Source organism: Salmo salar, chromosome ssa05 (genome assembly GCF_905237065.1).
Source record: "Salmo salar chromosome ssa05, Ssal_v3.1, whole genome shotgun sequence".
Taxonomy (NCBI): Eukaryota; Metazoa; Chordata; class Actinopteri; order Salmoniformes; family Salmonidae; genus Salmo; species Salmo salar.
In genome coordinates, this window is record NC_059446.1 from 67,605,383 (window position 1) to 67,624,760 (window position 19,378).

Below are 19,378 nucleotides of genomic sequence, written 5' to 3' on the forward strand. Positions count from 1 at the left end.
CTCTGCCTTTCTAAAGTCTTCGAAAGCCAAGTTAATAAACAGATCACTGACCATTTCGAATCCCACCGTACCTTCTCCGCTGTGCCGTCTTCATCGACCTGGCCAAGGCTTTCGAACTCTGTCAATCACCGTATTCGTATCGGCAGACTCAACAGCCTTGGTTTCTCAAATGACTGCCTCGCCTGGTTCACCAACTAATTCTCAGACAGAGTTCAGTGTGTCAAATCAGAGGGCCTGTTGTCCGGACCTCTGGCAGTCTCTATGGGGGTACCACAGGGTTCAATTCTGGGACCGACTCTTTTCTCTGTATATATCAATGATGTCGCTCTTGCTGCGGGTTATTCCCTGATCCACCACTATGCAGACGACACCATTCTGTATATATCTGGCCCTTCTTTGGACACTGTGTTACTAACCTCCAAACGAGCTTCAATGCCATACAACACTTCTTCCGTGGCCTCCAACTGTTCTTAAATGCTAGTAAAACCAAATGCATGCTTTTCAATCGTTCGCTGCCCGCACCTGCCCGCCCGACTAGCATCATTACTCTGGACGGTTCTGACTTAGAATATGTGGACAACTATAAATACCTAGGTGTCTGGCTAGACTGTAAACTCTCCTTCCAGACTCATATTAAACATCTCCAATCTAAAATTAAATCTAGAATCGTCTTCCTATTTCGCAACAAAGCCTCCTTCACTCACGGTGCCAAACATACCGTCCTAAAACTGACTATCCTACCGATCCTCGACTTTGGCGGTCATTTACAAAACAGCTTCCAATACTCTACTCAGCAAACTGGATACAGTCTATCACAGTGCCATCCGTTTTGTCACCAAAGCCCCTTATACCACCCACCACTGCGACCTGTATGCTCTCGTCGGCAGGCCCCCGCTACATATTCGTCGCCAGACCCACTGGCTCCAGGTCATCTATAAGTCTATGCTAGGTAAAGCTCCGCCTTATCTCAGCTCACTGGTCACCATAACAACACCCACCCGTAGCACACACTCCAGCAGGTATCTCTCACTGGTCATCCCCAAAGCCAACACCTACTTTGGCAGCCTTTCCTTCCAGTTCTCTGCTGCCAGTGACTGGAACAAATTGCAAAAATTGCTGAAGCTGGAGACTTATATTTCCCTCACTAACTTTAAACATCAGCTATCTGAGCAGCTAACCGATCACTGCAGCTGTGCATAGACCATCTGTAAATAGCCCACCCAATCTACCTACCTTATCTCCATATTATTTTATTTACTTTTCTGCTCTTTTGCACACCAGTATTTCTACTTGCACATCATCATCTGCTCATCTATCACTCCAGTGTTCATTTGCTAAACTGTAATTACTTCGCTACTATGGCCTATTTATTGCCTTACCTCCTCACGCGATTTGCACACACTGTATATAGACTTTCTTTTTTTTCTCTATTGTGTTATTGACTGTACGCTTGTTTTTTCCATGTGTAACTCTGGTGTTGTTGTTTGTGTCGCACTGCTTTGCTTTATCTTGGCCAGGTCGCAGATGTAAATGAGAACTTGTTCTCAACTATCTTACCTGGTTAAATAAAGGTGAAATAAAAATAAAATAAAAGGTTTGCGCTCTTAAGTTGTGCCTGAAGGTCCCTGCTCTGAGTCTGTACTGACCACCATCTCCAGTCCTGCAGGACCACCTGAAGCTCTAGCGCTGCTGCTGCTTCCTTCTCCACCTTTGCAAAGAAAATACTCTATTATCATACTCACTATCATTAGTGTATCAGTAGGCTACATTAATACAACTCGGGAAAAAATTAAGAGTGGTCTCTTAATTTTTCCCAGAGCTGTATATTATTGTAGTAACGTGTAATGCTGGTACTAATGATCTTTGTCATTGCCTGTGCTGTGTCACACAGGCTACTCTGTTACGTTCATGGATGTATTATGGTTACGTTACTGTAGCCTGTTTCGCTGTACAGTCTATGTGCACTTTCCCTAGCTTATGTGGCATGAGTCATGACCGAATGCTGGCAAGTTCATTGTCTAGGTTTACTATTTTTTACTAGTTTAAACATATTGCCTTCAATGTCATATTATTGTAATAAAACAGGCAGGGAGCAGGCCTCGAACCCTCGACCCAGCCCGAAGTCCTTATAAACCCAGGGTCGTTACATTATGATCGCCATGTTGCACTCATTGATATGATATAATTCCTCCATGAACACGTAAGACGCGCAAACTGTTCAGCCTACCGGCCGTTGTGTCACTATTATTAGATAGGCTACTAGCCTATGCTGGGTGTCAGTGTGTGTTTTAGCTAGCTAGTGTTTTTGACTGACTTGGTCCCTTACTGGTGAACATGTAGCTTATTTTGCAGCATTTAGCTGCGTCTGTGGAAAGGTCCTTTCTCTTTTTTCTCTCCCTCTCTGCCTGTCCATTTCGCCGTGCGACTTGTCTAAAATGTTATCGGTAGAGAAGCAGGTAGACGGTTGCTATGTGCGTCGCGGAGAGACCCGATGTCATTTTTGGCGCGGGGACACTGCAGCGAGAGAGTGAGAGTCGCGCCTGATGAGTGGATTCGCCGTCAACTCATTCCTGCTTGCTATATTATCGCTGGTCAAGTTGACTATTCACGGCAGGCCAAAACGACCCCCAGGCCACCGGGAAATGTCCCGGTGCTCCCGACGGTCGGCCGCCATTGTTTAGAATGCTGCATGCCATCTCAGTAGACAAATGGATTGGTGGAAGAGGCAGGGCAGGCCAGGAGCAAGGAAGGAGGGTGTGGTCAAGCAAGGCATCCCCCGAGGCTAAATGCCCCAAGGTTTTTATCAGAACAGGCTTAGATTAGTTTCACCTTTTTTATTTTCCCGACATGAGTTTGTTGTGTTTAAAAATCAGCTTTATTAAAATTATAGCTCACAACTGTGCGGGTGAGAGGGTGGTTGTGCTAAGGAGTTTTTTTTTACATATCTACACACACAATTGTTTTGTATTTTTGTATAAAAAATATATATATATTTTTTAAATATATATATATTTTTTAGGTCAGTTTCAGCATTATGGACATGGGTGTATCTGTGGTCCATTTGGCCTGTCCCACAGCTTCCTTCAGTGATGGGTTGTGAGTGGCTCTGTTGATGAACTTCTGGCCAATGATTGACTGTCTATTGTTGATTGACGTGAGTCCAGATATTCTGTTAACGTGGTGGTTGCTGATGTATTTTGGTAGTCTGAATGCCATTTTTATTGCTATGTTTTGGATTATCTGTAGCCGATTCATCTGCTGTGGTGAAGCTGTTATCCAGGCTGGTAGGGCGTATTCAAAGAGAGATCGGATGTAGCTGATGTAGACTTTCAGCACTGTCTGAGGTGAGGCTCCATATTTTCTTCCGCACAGCATTTTTAGGTGGTCTAGTCTTTTTCGCTCTATGTTCGCTATATGGGTTGTCCAGTGCATGTTCTTCTGGAAGGTGACTCCAAGGAATTTTGCTTATTTTTCTACTTTTATTGTTTCACCGTAGAGTTGGAGATCTATTGGTTTCCTGTTTTTTTTGCTGGTGCTTCTTGTGAAGAGGACACATTGGGTCTTTTGTGGGTTGAATTTTACTCACCACATGTTAGACCATGTCTCCATTTCAATAGACTTCTGGAGTTTTTTTGCAGCAAGTTGAGGACATTTGGAGCTGGACCAGTAGCAGAGGTCATCGGCAAACTGTGAGACTTGGCCTATGGTGGGTGGAGGGTAATAAATATCTATGTAGAGTAGAAAAAGTAGTGGGCGTAGAACTGCCCCCTGTGGGACACCTGATTCAGGGGTAAAAGGTGAGGATATTGCTGCGGAGACCTTCACTTTAATTGTACGGTTGTGGAGAAAGCTAGTGATGATGTTTCTGATGGAGAGTGGTAGTTTGAGATTGGAGTCTGCAAGCCGGTAGCACAACCCATTGTGCCACATCTTGTCAAATGCTTTTTCTATATTAAAGAAAACCGACGCTGCAAGCATGCGTGCCGTCTGAAACCATTAAGTGCGCCTCGTCTGACTTTTGACGATAGTTCTGCAGCCTCTGCCGCTCTTTTGGTGGGGTGCTGGTGAAGCACACCTCTTTTTCATGCAGTGCACCAGAGCAGTTATTCCACTTTCGAGAGTAATGGTAATGAATATTAATACATGTTAATTGCATGCAAATAAAGGTTGTTTCGCTACCACACCCACAACTGGACAAAAATAATGGTCTTGGATTCGCAGGTGGAGGACTTCTGTGAGAGGCCGCTGTTATGCCTGAATTCGACCCCAAACCAACTCGCCCTAAATTTGGCGTCTAAACTATCTGCAAGATCTCTAAGGAGAGGCAGCAGAGAGAAAAGCGCTCTCTCTCCCGCTTGCTCTCTCGTTCATGCGACTGACCTTCAAGGCCTCAAGTTGTTTTATTTCATTCTGTGAAGCAGATCAGAGGGAAGTGACTTGTGGCCTAAATATGTCATCAGCTCACTGTTGTAAAGCTGTTACTCTGCAGGATCTTCTCTCGGACCCTGGCTATGGGCATTGTGTAGTGGCCTAAATACTGTCAGTTGAAAAATATCTTTAAACTTATTTTTTTTTTTTTTTTTTTACAGACAGTTTGTCCTTCACTGAGACAGTCCATGACAGACAACAAGATGATAAAGCATCATATTTATTGCTCTGCAACAGTCTCCAAATAATAAAGTTTAATTTAATAAACGTGTATAAAAATACATTATCAAGCCATCCCCTTGCCACTGTACGTAGACTCTAAATGAAAGTTTCCATTATCGTAATTAGATTCCAAATACATGATAGATCACCATATCGAGATCATCACATCAGTCTGTGTGGTTCTGTTACCACGGTGATGAAACATCAGCGCACATACTTTACCATAATAATAATAATTATAGATTTTTGTCTGCTATATTCACAGAGAGGATAGGGTAAAAAATGGATGGCTGGAAAGGACAGTTGGAGTAGGGATATACACACCACTGATTATCACATCTTTAACATGTCTCCCACATGAAATATGCCTGTACATTCATGAAGGGGTGGTGATTTCTGTTAGCAAAAAGGCACAATAACTAAAATATGAAATCTCATCCTGAATTTAATATGTTACTCTACATTTTGAACTACTGCATGGAAAATTAAATCCTTGAAGTAAGGTTACGGGGACAAATCATCCTAAAACAGTTCAGATTGTGGTTCCATTTTACGTAGTGACTACATGTCACTTTCATCCAGCCCTTGATTTCAAAAACAATATTTTATTATAATGAGAACTGTTCTGTGGGTTACCCGTGGTTTCCAGGCTAGTGGTGATGTCGCAGACATTGAACCTCTATCTGTACTTTGTCCAAATGAGACAGAAATGGAAAACTTAATAAATATGCTGCTTATAAATCAGGAATATTGAGCAAAAAATGACATCCCTTTGCAGAGGGCTTAAATGCAGAGGGTGACTAGTAAGTTGTATGTACATTTTATTAGTATTTTTTATTTAACCAGGCAAGTCAGTTAAGAACAAATTCTTATTTACAATGCCGGCCTACACCGGCCAAACCCGGACGACGCTGGGCCAATTGTGCACCGCCCTATTGGACTCCCAATCATGGCCGGTTGTGATACAGTTGTGTAAAAGCAAAACTAAATGTAGAACGCAATGCGATGAGGAAAAAAAACAAGATCTCTTTCACAATATAAGCTTATATCCATGGTTGGGAACCTGAACGTCTGGTTAGACTTTTCCCACAAGGCCCTCTGCTGCCGTCCGTCCACTGAAGATGACATCATTGACTGAGACGCCATCATAAGAGGACCCAGCCAGACTAAGGGGTAGATTGTGGTCTCTGATGTATTGTCTCATATTTTCTGTTGATAGAAAAACCAAGCCCAAATGAACAGATACACAGTAGATAGGTATATTATAAAAATTATACATTTTTTTCAGTACAGGGCACAGAGATAAGACAGAACGCACAATCAGAGATACCCAGCACAATAGAAAAAGTCAAATCTATTAAATGAAGACTGTTCCCGTCTTACCAAGTCGTTTCCAGTGTGCAAGGTAATATTGAGGAATGCAGTCCTAGAGGAGATAAATTACATATTAAGACAACAATTATATTAGCTGTCCTGATCCCAGACCTGTATGAGCTAAAGCCATCGCTTAACTATCATCATAATGCCAAGGAGTTGGCTAAGCACATACAGACCTGGAACCAGCCTACAAATGGTGGAGGACGTTAAAACTAAGAGTGACTAGACAGGAAAGCAGGCACTCAGATCAAATTTATGGAAGATAGCACTGAATGATGAATCCATCCTGTCAACAAATTAAAAAAATAGGACATTTGTTCCCCTACAGTGTCAGTTCGGAAGTGATTATCGTGTCGTCTATCTATACAGACCATACCGTTCAAATTGAACTATTTGTCTTGCTCAAAACTTCCTGCTATCTCTGCTGCCTGGTTGTTGGTTGACATGGGAGCGCAGAGAGATAACACAAATGGAAAAGGATTTGTTGTTGCTGATGAAATAAATGACAAGAGCATCTGAGCATACAACAGGGGGAATGACGGTGCAAGGGAAACATCAGGATTTGAGCTAGAAACCGGGAGATGCAGCACTATGAATACTGATGTAGCTGACTTGGGGTAGTGTGTGTCTGTGAAGATGTGTGTGTAGGAGTAGGGGAAGAGGATCTAACATCCCAGTTCCATAGAGGGAATGGGGGAGAAAGACCAATACAGAAACAGAGGAGCCATCCATCTGGTGAGACAGTGATCATCAACAGGCTTGTTGATCTGTTTGCTCCAGTCTTGCTCCCCTGGGACATGGATAAGTTATGACATAGTGGAGCTCAACTGAATACATCATTGGTTGGTTCGAATACTAACTGAATACAGGGCCCAATGAGGACCTCTGGTGACACAGTGGTTAATTAATGAAATTGAACAAGAGGCTTTTGATTCAAGTCTCTTGAAAAACAAATGAAGACATGTGAAACAGCTCGCTCACACGTCTTACCTTGAGTAGTGCAACGATGCTCCAGATAGGTGGTGTGGTAACGCCCAGGTGTGATGTCACCGCCTGGGTGGCCCTATCCAGGAGGAGCTGCTCGGTCACTTCCTCTGGATTCCCAAACACTTCCTGGAACCAGGCCCCACCCATCATCACCTAGGGAACACAGACGGTACACAGTAAGGCCATGACCCCAACCATTTAGAACAGGGTTTCCCAAACTCTGTCCTACATTTTGGTTGTTGCCCTAGCACTACACAGCGGATTCAAATAATCAAAGCTTGATGAGTTTTATTTTATTTTTATTTTGTATTTTTTTAAATCAGCTGTGTAGTGCTACGGCAAAAACCAAAGCGTACACCCAGGGGAGGCCCCAGGACTGAGTTTAGGAAACCCTGATTTAGAGAACTGTCTTTCTGCCAGCCAGCCAGTTTAATAACAAATTGAATCATCAAACATCCTTTGTCCTAAAGGACCTATAAGACCGTTGCTGAAGAAATGGAACTAAACTCAGCAAAAAAAGAAACACCCCTTTTTCAGGACCCTGTCTTTCAAAGATAATTTGTAAAAATCCAAATAACTTCACAGATCTTCATTGTAAAGGGTTTTTAAACACAGTTTCCCATGCTTGTTCAATGAACCATGAACAATTAATGAACATGCACCTGTGGAACGGTCGTTAAGACACTAACAGCTTACAGACGGTAGGCAATTAAGGTCACAGTTATGAAAACCTAGGACACTAAAGAGGCCTTTCTACTGACTCTGAAAAACACCAAAAGAAAGATGCCCAGGGTCCCTGCTCATCTGTGTGAGCGTGCCTTAGGCATGCTGCAAGGAGGCATGAGGACTGCAGATGTGGCCAGGGCAATAAATTGCAATGTCTTTACTGTGAGACGCCTAAGACAGCGCTACAGGGAGACAGGGCGGACAGCTGATTGTCCTCGCAGTGGCAGACCACGTGTAACAACACCTGCATAGGATCGGTACATCCGAACATCACACCTGCGGGACAGGTACAGGATGACAACAACAACTGCTCGAGTTACACCAGGAACGCACAATCCCTCCATCAGTGCTCAGACTGTCCGCAATAGGCGGAGAGAGGCTGGACTGAGGGTTTGTAGGCCTGTTGTAAGGCAGGTCCTCACCAGACATCACCGGCAACAACGTCGCCTACGGGCACAAACCCACCGTCGCTGGACCAGACAGGACTGGCAAAAAGTGCTCTTCACTGACGAGCCGCAGTTGTCTCACCAGGGGTGATGGTTGGATTCGTGTTTATCGTCGAAGGAATGAGTGTTACACTGAGGCCTGTACTCTGGAGCTGGATCGATTTGGACGTTGATGGTCCGTCAAGGTCTGGGGCGGTGTGTCACAGCATCATCGGACTGAGCTTGTTGTCATTGCAAGCAATCTCAACGCTGTGCGTTACAGGGAAGACATCCTCCTCCCTCATGTGGTACCCTTCCTGCAGGCTCATCCTGACATGACCCTCCAGCATGACAATGCTACCAGCCATACTGCTCGTTCTGTGCATGATTTCGTGCAAGACAGGAATGTCAGTGTTCTGTAATGGCCAGCGAAGAGCCCGGATCTCAATCCCATTGAGCACATCTGGGACCTGTTGGATTGGAGGGTGAGGGCTAGGGCCATTCCCCCCCAGAAATGTCCGGGAACTTGCAGGTGCCTTGGTGGAAGAGTGGGGTAACATCTCACAGCAAGAACTGGCAAATCTGGTGCAGTCCATGAGGAGGAGATGAATTGCAGTACTTAACCTGTCTGGGCTAGGGGGCAGTATTTTCACGGCCGGATAAAAAACGTACCCGATTTAAACTGGTTACTACTCTTGCCCAGAAACGAGAATATGCATATTATTAGTAGATTTGGATAGAAAACACTGAAGTTTCTAAAACTGTTTGAATGGTGTCTGTGTATAACAGAACTCATATGGCAGGCAAAAACCTGAGAAAATTCCAAGCAGGAAGTGGCCTGTCTGAGAATTTGTAGTTCTTCTTTTGATTCTCTATCGAAACTACAGTATCTGTGGGGTTACGTTGCACTTTCTAAGGCTTCCATTGGCTGTCTAAAGCCTTCAGAAAGCGGATTGAGCCGTCTCCTGTCTCTGGGCAGAGTATAGTAGCTCAGTTTCTCAGTGGTCTGCCTGGGGGCAAAGAGATTGGATATGCGCGTTCACGCTGTTTTTTCTTTTCCTCTTTGAATGAATACACTATTGTCCGGTTGGAATATTATCGCTATTTTACGAGAAAAATACCATAAAAATTGATTTTAAACAGCGTTTGACATGCTTCTAAGTACAGTAATGGAACATTGACTTTTTTTGTCTCAAAATGCGCTCGTGCGTTACCCTTTGGATAGTGACCTGAACGCAAACAAAACGGAGGTATTTAGACATAACTATGGATTATTTGGAACAAAAGCAACATTTCTTGTGGAAGTAGCAGTCCTGGGAGTGCATTCTGACGAAGATCAGCAAAGGTAATACAATATTTCTAATACTAATTCTGAGTTCAGTTTGCCCCGAACTTGGCGGGTGTCAAAATAGCTAGCCGTGATGGCTGAGCTATGTACTCAGAATATTGAAAAATGTGCTTTCGCCGAAAAGCTATTTTAAAATCTGACATAGCGATTGCATAAAGGAGTTCTGTATCTATAATTCTTAAAATAATTGCTATGTATTTTGTCAACGTTGATGATGAGTAATTTTGTAAATTCACCAGAAGTTTTAGGTGGGAATACACGTTCTGAACATCACACGCCAATGTAAAAAGCTGTTTTTGGATATAAATATGAACTTGATTGAACAAAACATACATGTATTGTATAACATAATGTCCTAGGAGTGTCATCTGATGATCAAAGGTTAGTGCTTCATTTAGCTGTGTTTTGTTTTTTTGTGACATATATGCTTGCTTGGAAAATGGCTGTGTGATTATTTTGGTCTATGTACTCTCCTAACATAATCTAATGTTTTGCTTTCGCTGTAAAGCCTTTTTGAAATTGGACAATGTGGTTAGATTAATGAGAGTCTTATCTTTAAAATGGTGTAAAATAGTCGTATGTTTGAAAAATTGAAATTATTACATTTTTGAGGTTTTTGTATTTCGCGTCACGCTGTTCCACTGGCTGTTGAATAGAGTGGGGCGGTCACGTCCCACCTAGCCCAGAGAGGTTAATGCAGCTGGTGGCCACACCAGATACTGACTGTTACTTTTGACCCCCCCTTTGTTCAGGGACACATTATTCCATTTCTGTTAGTCACATGTCTGTGGAACTTGTTCAGTTTATGTCTCAGTTGTTGAATCTTGTTATGTTCATACAAATATTTACACATGTTAAGTTTGCAGAAAATAAAACGCAGTTGACAGTGAGAGGACGTTTCTTTTTTTGCTGAGTTTACATTCCACAACAGCCTAGTTCAGGGCTACTGAGATGTAGTCCCATGGATGGCTGCACCGTATTTGCCTTGGCCAGCAGCTTGTCTGTTTGCATACATGTCTAGAGAAACAGGCATCTGCCCAGTAAACAAATAATGTCTTAAGAAGGCGAGGAGGAACATCAATAATGGAGTGACATTTGTTGTTAGAAGTCAAGTCACATGGCACCAGAGGCTATTTGCAGTTAGTTATATGTCTTTCACACCAGGGTATTCCAAACAGAAAACCCCCACCACCACCTCCTTGTGACATGACCCCATAAGCCTGACTGAGGCTGGACTGTGTTTGTAAGTGACTAGGAGATCTGTCACCCTGTCGTCTAAAGCATGAATAATTTACGCTGAGCGTAACACTGTATATCTTGATGGGTTCCACTGTAGTTAATACATGGAAGGTTGGTCCCTGCCATGCTGTGCATTATTAACATAGGAAAGCATTCTTGCACGGCCTATAACGCACACATTATGTAATTGTTTGTGTATGAGAGAGAGAATATAGTACATATATATATATTATACTGTTATATATTATACTGTTAGTCTGGTGGTGGGTCCTCCAGTGCGGTTGTGCTGGGGGAAGGGCACAGAGTCATAGACCACCCCTAGGAGACCTCTGTCTTCTGAGGATGGCACCAGGTGGCCAAAGCCCTGAGGCCACACAAGACAACACTCACATTAGATACACACACATTCTGAAACACACGCATATCCATAGAAAATAACAGAGAATCTTCCAAAACAAATTGCTTCATTCTCATTGAGTGTTCTCACCGTGACAGGCAGGACGGAACCCTCGTACTCAAGGTTTACCACGGCAACGGTTACTGTGGCGATCTCACGTAGCTGCTGTGACAGGGGCTGTGCAGCAGAGGGCAGTGCTGAGGCCAGAGCTAAAACAACACACACAACTGAAGACCAACACCACACAGGTCCAGGTCCACAGGCAGAACGACAGGGACTGCATTTAAGAATCACTGTTTGAAGTTAAAAGATTTAGGCTCAGTGATCAAGTTTAGTAAAAGTTAATTTACCTTTTGCCGGTAGAGCAGCAATGATATGATCAGCTTTGATGGTGCCGTCCTCCAGTTGAATCTGTGTTTAAAAAATAAATTGCACAGACATCAGTTGATTCATTTACTGGATTTAATAAACAACCTAAAAATACATATACCACCACAAGTCCAGTGCAATGGCAGTACACATACATGTGTCTCAACCCCCAGGTCTCCAGCAGTCTCACCTCCCAGCCGGTGCCATTAGTACTTAGCCCCATCACAGGGGTGTCTCTGTGCACCTCTACACGTCCCCCATTCCTCATCCTCTCCTCCAGGGCTTCTGGAAGGTTCTGTAAGCCCCTCTTCAGTGACCACTGGGCCCAGTTCTCCTGAGCGGACCTCTTGGTCAGGGTAGAGGGGGGTACGTCTGGTCCAGGGCCTGGGGGGGACAGTCACACTTGTTATTCATCTACTCAATTAGACAGGTCAGCAATATGACGTATGGGGGCATTTAAGACTCAGATGTCCTATGTCGCTTCGGTGTGGTGGCGGACTCTCTCTCACCTGAGCCCAGCAACATTCCCAGGATGATGGAACCTCTGGCCTTCTCTGCGTTGTAGAGTGGCGGGAGACAAGAGCGCACACTCAGCTTCCTGCAGTCCCCTGCAAACACTCCCCTGCACAGGCTGTCGATGGCAATGTCTGCAAGCTGCAGAGAGAGAAGAGGAGCATAGTGTTACTCTGAACTGATGTGGAAGTTGTGTGGACATCATTTAGGGTCTGTTTTTAATGCCATCTCACCTCAGTGCCCAGCCTTCTCGACACGAAGGAATGAACAGACTCATCCTCCTCCTTTCCTCTGCTGGTCAGTATCTCCTTCAGTACGCTCTGGACCAGAGGACGAGAGAATGGAGGGACTGTACGCACTACTCCACTGGATGGAGGGAGAGAGACAGAGGGTGACTTGGATAGACAGACTGCCTACAGTTGATTCATTTCACCATATTGTGAATGCATGAACATAGCTGTTTGTGTCTAACGTGGTACTATTTTATCACTCATCCTTACCCTAAGCCAGAAGGCATCTTGTGTAGCTGGCCTCCCACGTAGAGGTAACGGTTCTTAGAGGCCACGTGATCATAGGTGACTGGGAGGACCTCGCTCTCCAGCCCCAACTCTTCCACCTGTAGAAAACAGACTTCGATTTTTACCTACTCTCAATCACTCACACACACACACACACACACTTTACAGTGCCTACCATGTTGAGTGTGTTTCGTCCCACGGCTCCTGCAGGTCGTATCCCTCTGGGTCCATGTTCAAACACAGCTCCATCCTCCCTACGAGTTGAACTTAGCCAGCCTCCGAACCGTCCATCCCCCTCCAGCAGCACTAACTACACAGAGACAGGGAGAGATATTCATCTAATGTTGTACCCGTGCAGGGCCTAGTGGGAATCTCAATAGTGTAATAACAGCTTAATTACAGTACATTTGGCCTTACAGTAGAGATGTAGTCTACCTGCAGAATATGTGGCGATATCATTACCACAACTATTTACCTTGGAGACCTGGGGGCTCTTGCTGAGGTGGAAGCAGGCTGACAGGCCCCCGATCCCCCCTCCCAGGACAGCCACTGTCTTCTGCATTCAGCCCTAGGATGCCCAGCTCTGTGCAAATAGGACAGAACAGGGCTGTAATGTCTATTCTGTACCACACAAATCCCTCAAGCATCAATGTGTAAATGGCATTAAGAGCAACTGAGCAAGCCAAGTAATGTTAGTAGAAACTTCAGTGAAGGGACCAAGCTTGGCTTTGGTTAAAGTGGGGGGAAACAAGGACAGCTGCACACTGTCAGACTGGTAACTGTCAAAGGCCCGGCCAAGCCTACTTGACCCCATGATGAAGTGTTTTTGAAGGTGAGCTTCCCCACGGGGTGATGCAGTGACAAAGGTTTGTGGAATTCAGCTATGACTACATCGATTCGCTCAAGGTCAATACTTCTAAAAATTGTAATTGTTTAACACTTACCTTGTACCTATGTTTGTCCTCTGTAGTTGCGTGCCCGTTTGCTGAAATCCATACTTTGTAATACAACGTTTGTCAAATATAACCACCGACCGTTTCCTAATTTCTGTTGCTCTAAAATGGTATGGCGTGCCAATTGAATCTCAGATTAGGCAGGGTAATGTACGTTTTAGAGCAGTAGAAAACATGGAAATGGTCAGTGGTTGTATTTGACCAACGTTTTGTTAAAAAGTATGGAAAAAGAAAGGCACGCAACTACAGAAGACAAACATAGATACAAGGTAAGTGTTTCATAATTTAATTTTTTTTAAGCATTGACCTTTGGTGAATCGATGTAGTCAGAGACTGACTTCCACAAAGCCTGGTCCCTGCTCAACTCCGTTGGTGGACTTAATCAGAAACTGCCTTCACCACAGAGTTGAGTTTAGTTAGCTACAAGGGCCCATTACTAAAACAATATGACGGTGTCTCTCACTCATCAAACAGATGACTGACTCAGAGAGTTGGAGCCTATGTCTCCCACTAATCTTGAGTGGAGAAGGAGGGTTGGGTCTGGGTGGTGGCCCCTGATAAGATGATGACATAATGACAGCCCCTTTCAATCTGCTTGCTGTCTGGAGACTCAGAGAGACAAGAGAAATGTACTTTCTTGAAAAAAATACTTGTATACAGTCGTGGCCAAAAGTTTTGAGAATGACAAATATTAATTTTCACAAAGTTTGCTGCTTCAGTGTCTTTAGATATTTTTGTCAGATGTTACTATGGAATACTGGGGCGGCAGGGTAGCCTAGTGGTTAGAGCGTTGGACTAGTAACCGAAAGGTTGCAAGTTCAAATCCCCGAGCTGACAAGGTACAAATCTGTTGTTCTGCCCCTGAACAGGCAGTTAACCCACTGTTCCTAGTGTAACAGTGTAGGTTCCGTCCCTCTCTTCGCCCCAACCTGGGCTCGAACCAGGGACCCTTGCACGCATCAACAACTGACACCCACCGAAGCATCGTTACCCATCGCGCCACAAAAGCTGTGGCCCTTGCAACGCAAGGGGCAACCCTACTTCAAGTCTCAGAGCGGGTGACGTCACCGATTGAAACGCTATTAGCGCGCACCACCGCTAACTAACTAGCCATTTCACATCGGTTACACTAGGCCGTCATTGAAAATAAGAATATGTTCTTAACTGACTTGCCTAGTAAAAGGTAAAATAAAAATACTGAAGTATAATTACAAGCATTTCATAAGTGTCAAAGGCTTTTATTGACAATTACATGAAGTTGATGCAAAGAGTCAATATTTGCAATGTGACCCTTCTTTTTCAAGACCTCTGCAATCTACCCTGGCATGCTGTCACTTAACTTCTGGGCCACATCCTGACTGATGGAAGCCCATTCTTGCATAAATCAATGCTTGGAGTTTGTCAGAATTTGTGGGTTTTTGTTTGTCCACCCGCCTCTTGAGGATGGGATTAAGGTCTGGGGATTTTGGGGATTTTCCTGGCCATGAACCCAAAATATCAATGTTTTGTTCCCCGAGCCACTTAGTTATCACTTTTGCGTTATGGCAAGGTGCTCCATCATGCTGGAAAAGGCATTGTCCGTCACCAAACTGTTCCTGGATGGTTGGGAGAAGTTGCTCTCGGAGGATGTGTTGGGACCACTCTTTATTCATGGCTGTGTTCTTAGGCAAAATTGTGAGTGAGCCCACTCCCTTGGCTGAGAAGCAACCCCACACATGAATGGTCTCAGGATGCTCTACTGTTGGCATGTCACATGACTGATGGTAGCGCTCACCTTGTCTTCTCCGGACAAGCTTTTTTCCGGATGCCCCAAACAATCGGAAAGGGGATTCATCAGAGAAAATGACTTTACCCCAGTCCTCAGCAGTCCAATCCCTGTACCTTTTGCAGAATATCACTCTGTCCCTGATGTTTTTCCTGGAGAGAAGTGGCTTCTTTGCTGCCCTTCTTGACACCAGGCCATCCTCCAAAAGTCTGAGCAAGCTCTGCTGCCATTACTGAGCAAGCTCTGTACTGGTGGTGCCCCGATCCCATAGCTGAATCAACTTTAGGAGACAGTCCTGGCGCTTGCTGGACTTTCTTGGGCGCCCTGAAGCCTTCTTCACAACAATTGAACCACTCTTCTTGAAGTTCTTGATGATCCGATAAATGGTTGATTTAGGTGCAATCTTACTGGCAGCAATATCTTTGCCTGTGAAGCCCTTTTTGTGCAAAGCAATGACAGCACGTGTTTCCTTCCAGGTAACCATGGTTGACAGAGGAAGAACAATGATTCCAAGCACCACCCTCCTTTTGAAGCTTCCAGTCTGTTATTCGAACTCAATCAGCATGACAGAGTGATCTCCAGCCTTGTCCTCATCAACATTCACACCTGTGTTAAAGAGAGAATCGCTGACATAATGTCAGCTGGTCCTTTTGTGGCAGGGCTGAGATGCAGTGGAAATGTTTTTTGGGGATTCAGTTCATTTGCATGGCAAAGAGGGACTTTGTAATTAATTGCAATTCATCTGATCACTCTTCATAACATTCTGGAGTATATGCAAATTGCCATCATACAAACTGAGGCAGCAGACTGAAAATTCATATTTGTGTCATTCTCAAAACTTTTGGCCATAACTGTAGTCAGTGACCGTTTTCACTCTGATCCAGTTGATCATATGTCTAGCAGTAGCTGGATACAGCAATAGCTTAAATACAGCTAGCTTGAAGATGATCTTGTGTTACTTTTTATTGTTTTTTACTTTAGTTTATTTGGTAAATATTTTCTTAACTCTTCTGGAACTGCACTGTTGGTTAAGGACTTGTAAGTAAGCATTTCACGTTAAGGTCTACACTTGTTGTATTCGGCGCATGTGACAAATAAAGTTTGATTTGATAGCTAATAACTCGTTAGATAAGTAAGACCAGTGAACGTGCAAAGGCATGATGCCAAATTACGCTAGGGGCCAAAGGCAGTCATTCGGTTGTGTGCAGTTTTACTGTAAATGACAATACACCGGCAATATATCAGATGGAACAAAGTAACGTTAGTTTTGAAGGAGTCTTCGCTCACAACACCTGTTCTCAGGTGTTACCCAATGCATTCAAAATAACCGCAAACGTTCTTAGACAGTTAGCATGCAACACAACTGGGAAAAAGTGTAGCATACGTTGCAAAGGAAGGCACAACTTCACGAGAGGTAAACAGACATCGATATGCTTATCGGAATAAATGTAGAAATGTCTAGAATTTACCTTTTGCGGTCTAAAGTTGGAGTCACGACTCATATGAACCTCGGTGACATACCATTGATGACAGCGGACTTCGTCGTTGCTGCTTTGAACAACCAATTACAATCACCGATTTCGTCTTCTTTGCTGGAAATCCTTTGCTTGTTCTTTCTGTATGGTTGCCATCTAGTGTACGGGAAAGCAATTACAACATGGCTTTCTTTTATTGCTATGTGGAGTTCATATCATTCAAAAATTCAATGACTCATTTGCACCGGTATTTGTATTTAATGTATTTTTTTTAAATGTATTAAAACCATAATGACCCATAACTTCATAAACAGGATACAACTTCACCATACAATGATTATCATCGACCTTCATCAACCTGGCCAAGGCTTTCGACTCTGTCAATCACCGTATTCTTATCGGCAGACTCAACAACCTTGGTTTCTCTAATGACTGCCTCGCCTGGTTCACTAACCAGTGTTGCCAACTTAGCGACTTTGTCGCTATATTTAGCGAGTATTCAGACCCCTCTAGCGACACATTTTTTAAAAATCGACTAGCGACAAATCTAGCGACTTTTTCTGGTGTTATTGGAGACTTTTGGAGACTCTGACGTGAAAGAACGTATCGTTCTTACTCTTCTCAACAAGCAGCGGGTGCTGCCGTGGGCCCCACCCCTGTCCCAAAGCACTCACATGCGGCCCAGTCCTCGCGCAGCAGTCCCTCCCAGCTGCAGTCAGAGCAGGAGATGTTCACCCCTCCACGTCCAGACTGCAAATGAATTGCGCATGCAGGAAGCCGCCCCTGGCTGATCCCGTCCAGGCTTATATTCAGGGCGGGATGTAAATGTAAAATGTTCTTAGTCTAAAATAAATCACTGCACAAAAAGAAATCACTGCATTTGACTCACACAGCCTCAGTCACTTACTCACCTTGTCCACTGTGTGTGTGCCTCTCTGTGACATAAGCTAAACATCTAGCTGGCTAGCTCATCATGTCTCAGTCTAAACTGTACACTCAAAAATACAGAAAGGAGTGGGAATCAAACCCTGAATTCAGAGGCTGTTTGAAGCCGTTTATTGGAGATGATACACGGGCATACTGCCTGTATTGCAAGGCTGATTTCTATGCCAAACTTAATGATGTAAAAAAACACATGACAACTCAAAAACATACTCAAAAGGCAAAGCCTTATAACAATTCCACCCAAAACAAGCTGCCATTTATGGTTAAAAGAATTGACTCTGCAAAAAAGGCTGAGGCCACCATGGCATTAGCTATCACTGAACACTGTTCCATCCTGGCATGTGATCACATTGTAGAAGCATGTAGAGCTGCTTTCTCAGACCACTGCTGCTACCCACTTCAAAATGCACAGGACAAAGTGCACAGAAATGATTAATGGTGTTCTAGAGGGTAAACAGTGTATTTTGACCTAGATAGTTTCTGTGTATGTGTTGACTTCCTGTTTCCGGTCACAACTTGCAGACTTGTTTACGTGCTGCTGTGCGTTTTGTTGCCGATCTTACTTTGCTACCTGACTACTTCACGGTTTTTACTTTTTCATTACCGTATATTTTTAGTTTTCCCTCACTCAACTTTTTTCATTCAACTTTTTCACCCCGGAGGTTTTATCTGGACATGGTTCGTCAGGACTTCAAACAGCCAAAGCTAAGTAACATTAACATGATGCCTTCTAATTGCAGTCGTTGTACTTATAATATACAGGAGAACGATCGCCTTACGGCGAGGATAGCTGTGCTGCAAGCCCAGCTTCAGACGCAATCGTTAGGCAAGGGTAATTTCAGTGTAGTAAAGGGTGAAACAGCGTCTGTGCCACCAGTAAGTACAGATAGTAACGTTAGTATAAACCCACTCGCACGGTCCCCGCAGCCGGACAACTTTCTCATGGCTTCTGGAGGGAAACGCTGTAGGAATGCTCAACCGGTGTCGCTTATTCAGCCGACAGAAACTTTCAACCGGTTCTCCCCATTAAGCGAGTCGGAGTTGGAGGCCAAAACTTCTCTGGTCTCTGCTCCTCCCGTTATAGGGTCTGAGACGCCGAAGCCTCTCACCATTAGCTCTGACAAATTGAAACCCCTAGTCATTGGCGACTCCATTACCCGCAGTATTAGACTTAAAACTAATCATCCAGCGATCATACACTGTTTACCAGGGGGCAGGGCTACCGACGTTAAGGCTAATCTAAAGACGGTGCTGGCTAAAGCTAAAACTGGCGAGTGTAGAGAGTATAGAGATATTGTTATCCACGTCGGCACCAACGATGTTAGGATGAAACAGTCAGAGGTCACCAAGCGCAACATAGCTTCAGCGTGTAAATCAGCTAGAAAGATGTGTCGGCATCGATTAATTGTCTCTGGCCCCCTCCCAGTTAGGGGGAGTGATGAGCTCTACAGCAGAGTCTCACAACTCAATCGCTGGTTGAAAACTGTTTTCTGCCCCTCCCAAAAGATAGAATTTGTAGATAATTGGCCCTCTTACTGGGACTCACCCACAAACAGGACCAAGCCTGGCCTGTTGAGGAGTGACGGACTCCATCCTAGCTGGAGGGGTGCTCTCATCTTATCTACGAACATAGACAGGGCTCTAACTCCTCTAGCTCCACAATGAAATAGGGTGCAGGCCAGGCAGCAGGC

The 19,378-nt window shown here is 44.2% G+C and overlaps 1 protein-coding gene across 1 annotated transcript; it reads right to left on the bottom strand.

Moving 5' to 3' along the window:
- Nucleotides 1-4,632: 4,632 nt before the first annotated feature.
- Nucleotides 4,633-13,111, bottom strand: LOC106605668 (protoporphyrinogen oxidase). The gene is made up of 12 exons (XM_014201550.2): nucleotides 13,025-13,111; nucleotides 12,725-12,859; nucleotides 12,532-12,647; nucleotides 12,265-12,397; nucleotides 12,028-12,172; nucleotides 11,709-11,902; nucleotides 11,500-11,560; nucleotides 11,240-11,358; nucleotides 11,003-11,116; nucleotides 7,018-7,167; nucleotides 6,034-6,076; nucleotides 4,633-5,859 (listed from the first exon to the last, which is right to left on the bottom strand). The coding sequence occupies exons 1-12, from the start codon at nucleotides 13,109-13,111 to the stop codon at nucleotides 5,726-5,728; spliced, it is 1,431 nt and encodes a 476-aa protein (XP_014057025.1). The 3' UTR covers nucleotides 4,633-5,725.
- Between the last annotated feature and the right edge of the window lie 6,267 nt (nucleotides 13,112-19,378).

Excerpts from the sequence above, each read along its gene's own strand:
- LOC106605668 (XM_014201550.2), bottom strand. The coding sequence starts at position 13,111 with ATGCAGAAGACAGTGGCTGTCCTGGGAGGGGGGATCGGGGGCCTGTCA. Across the intron at positions 11,359-11,499 it reads TGCTGCTCTACCGGCAAAAG|CTCTGGCCTCAGCACTGCCC; the intron begins GTAAATTAACTT and ends GTGTTGTTTTAG. Across the intron at positions 5,860-6,033 it reads TGCACACTGGAAACGACTTG|AAAATATGAGACAATACATC; the intron begins GTAAGACGGGAA and ends TTCTATCAACAG.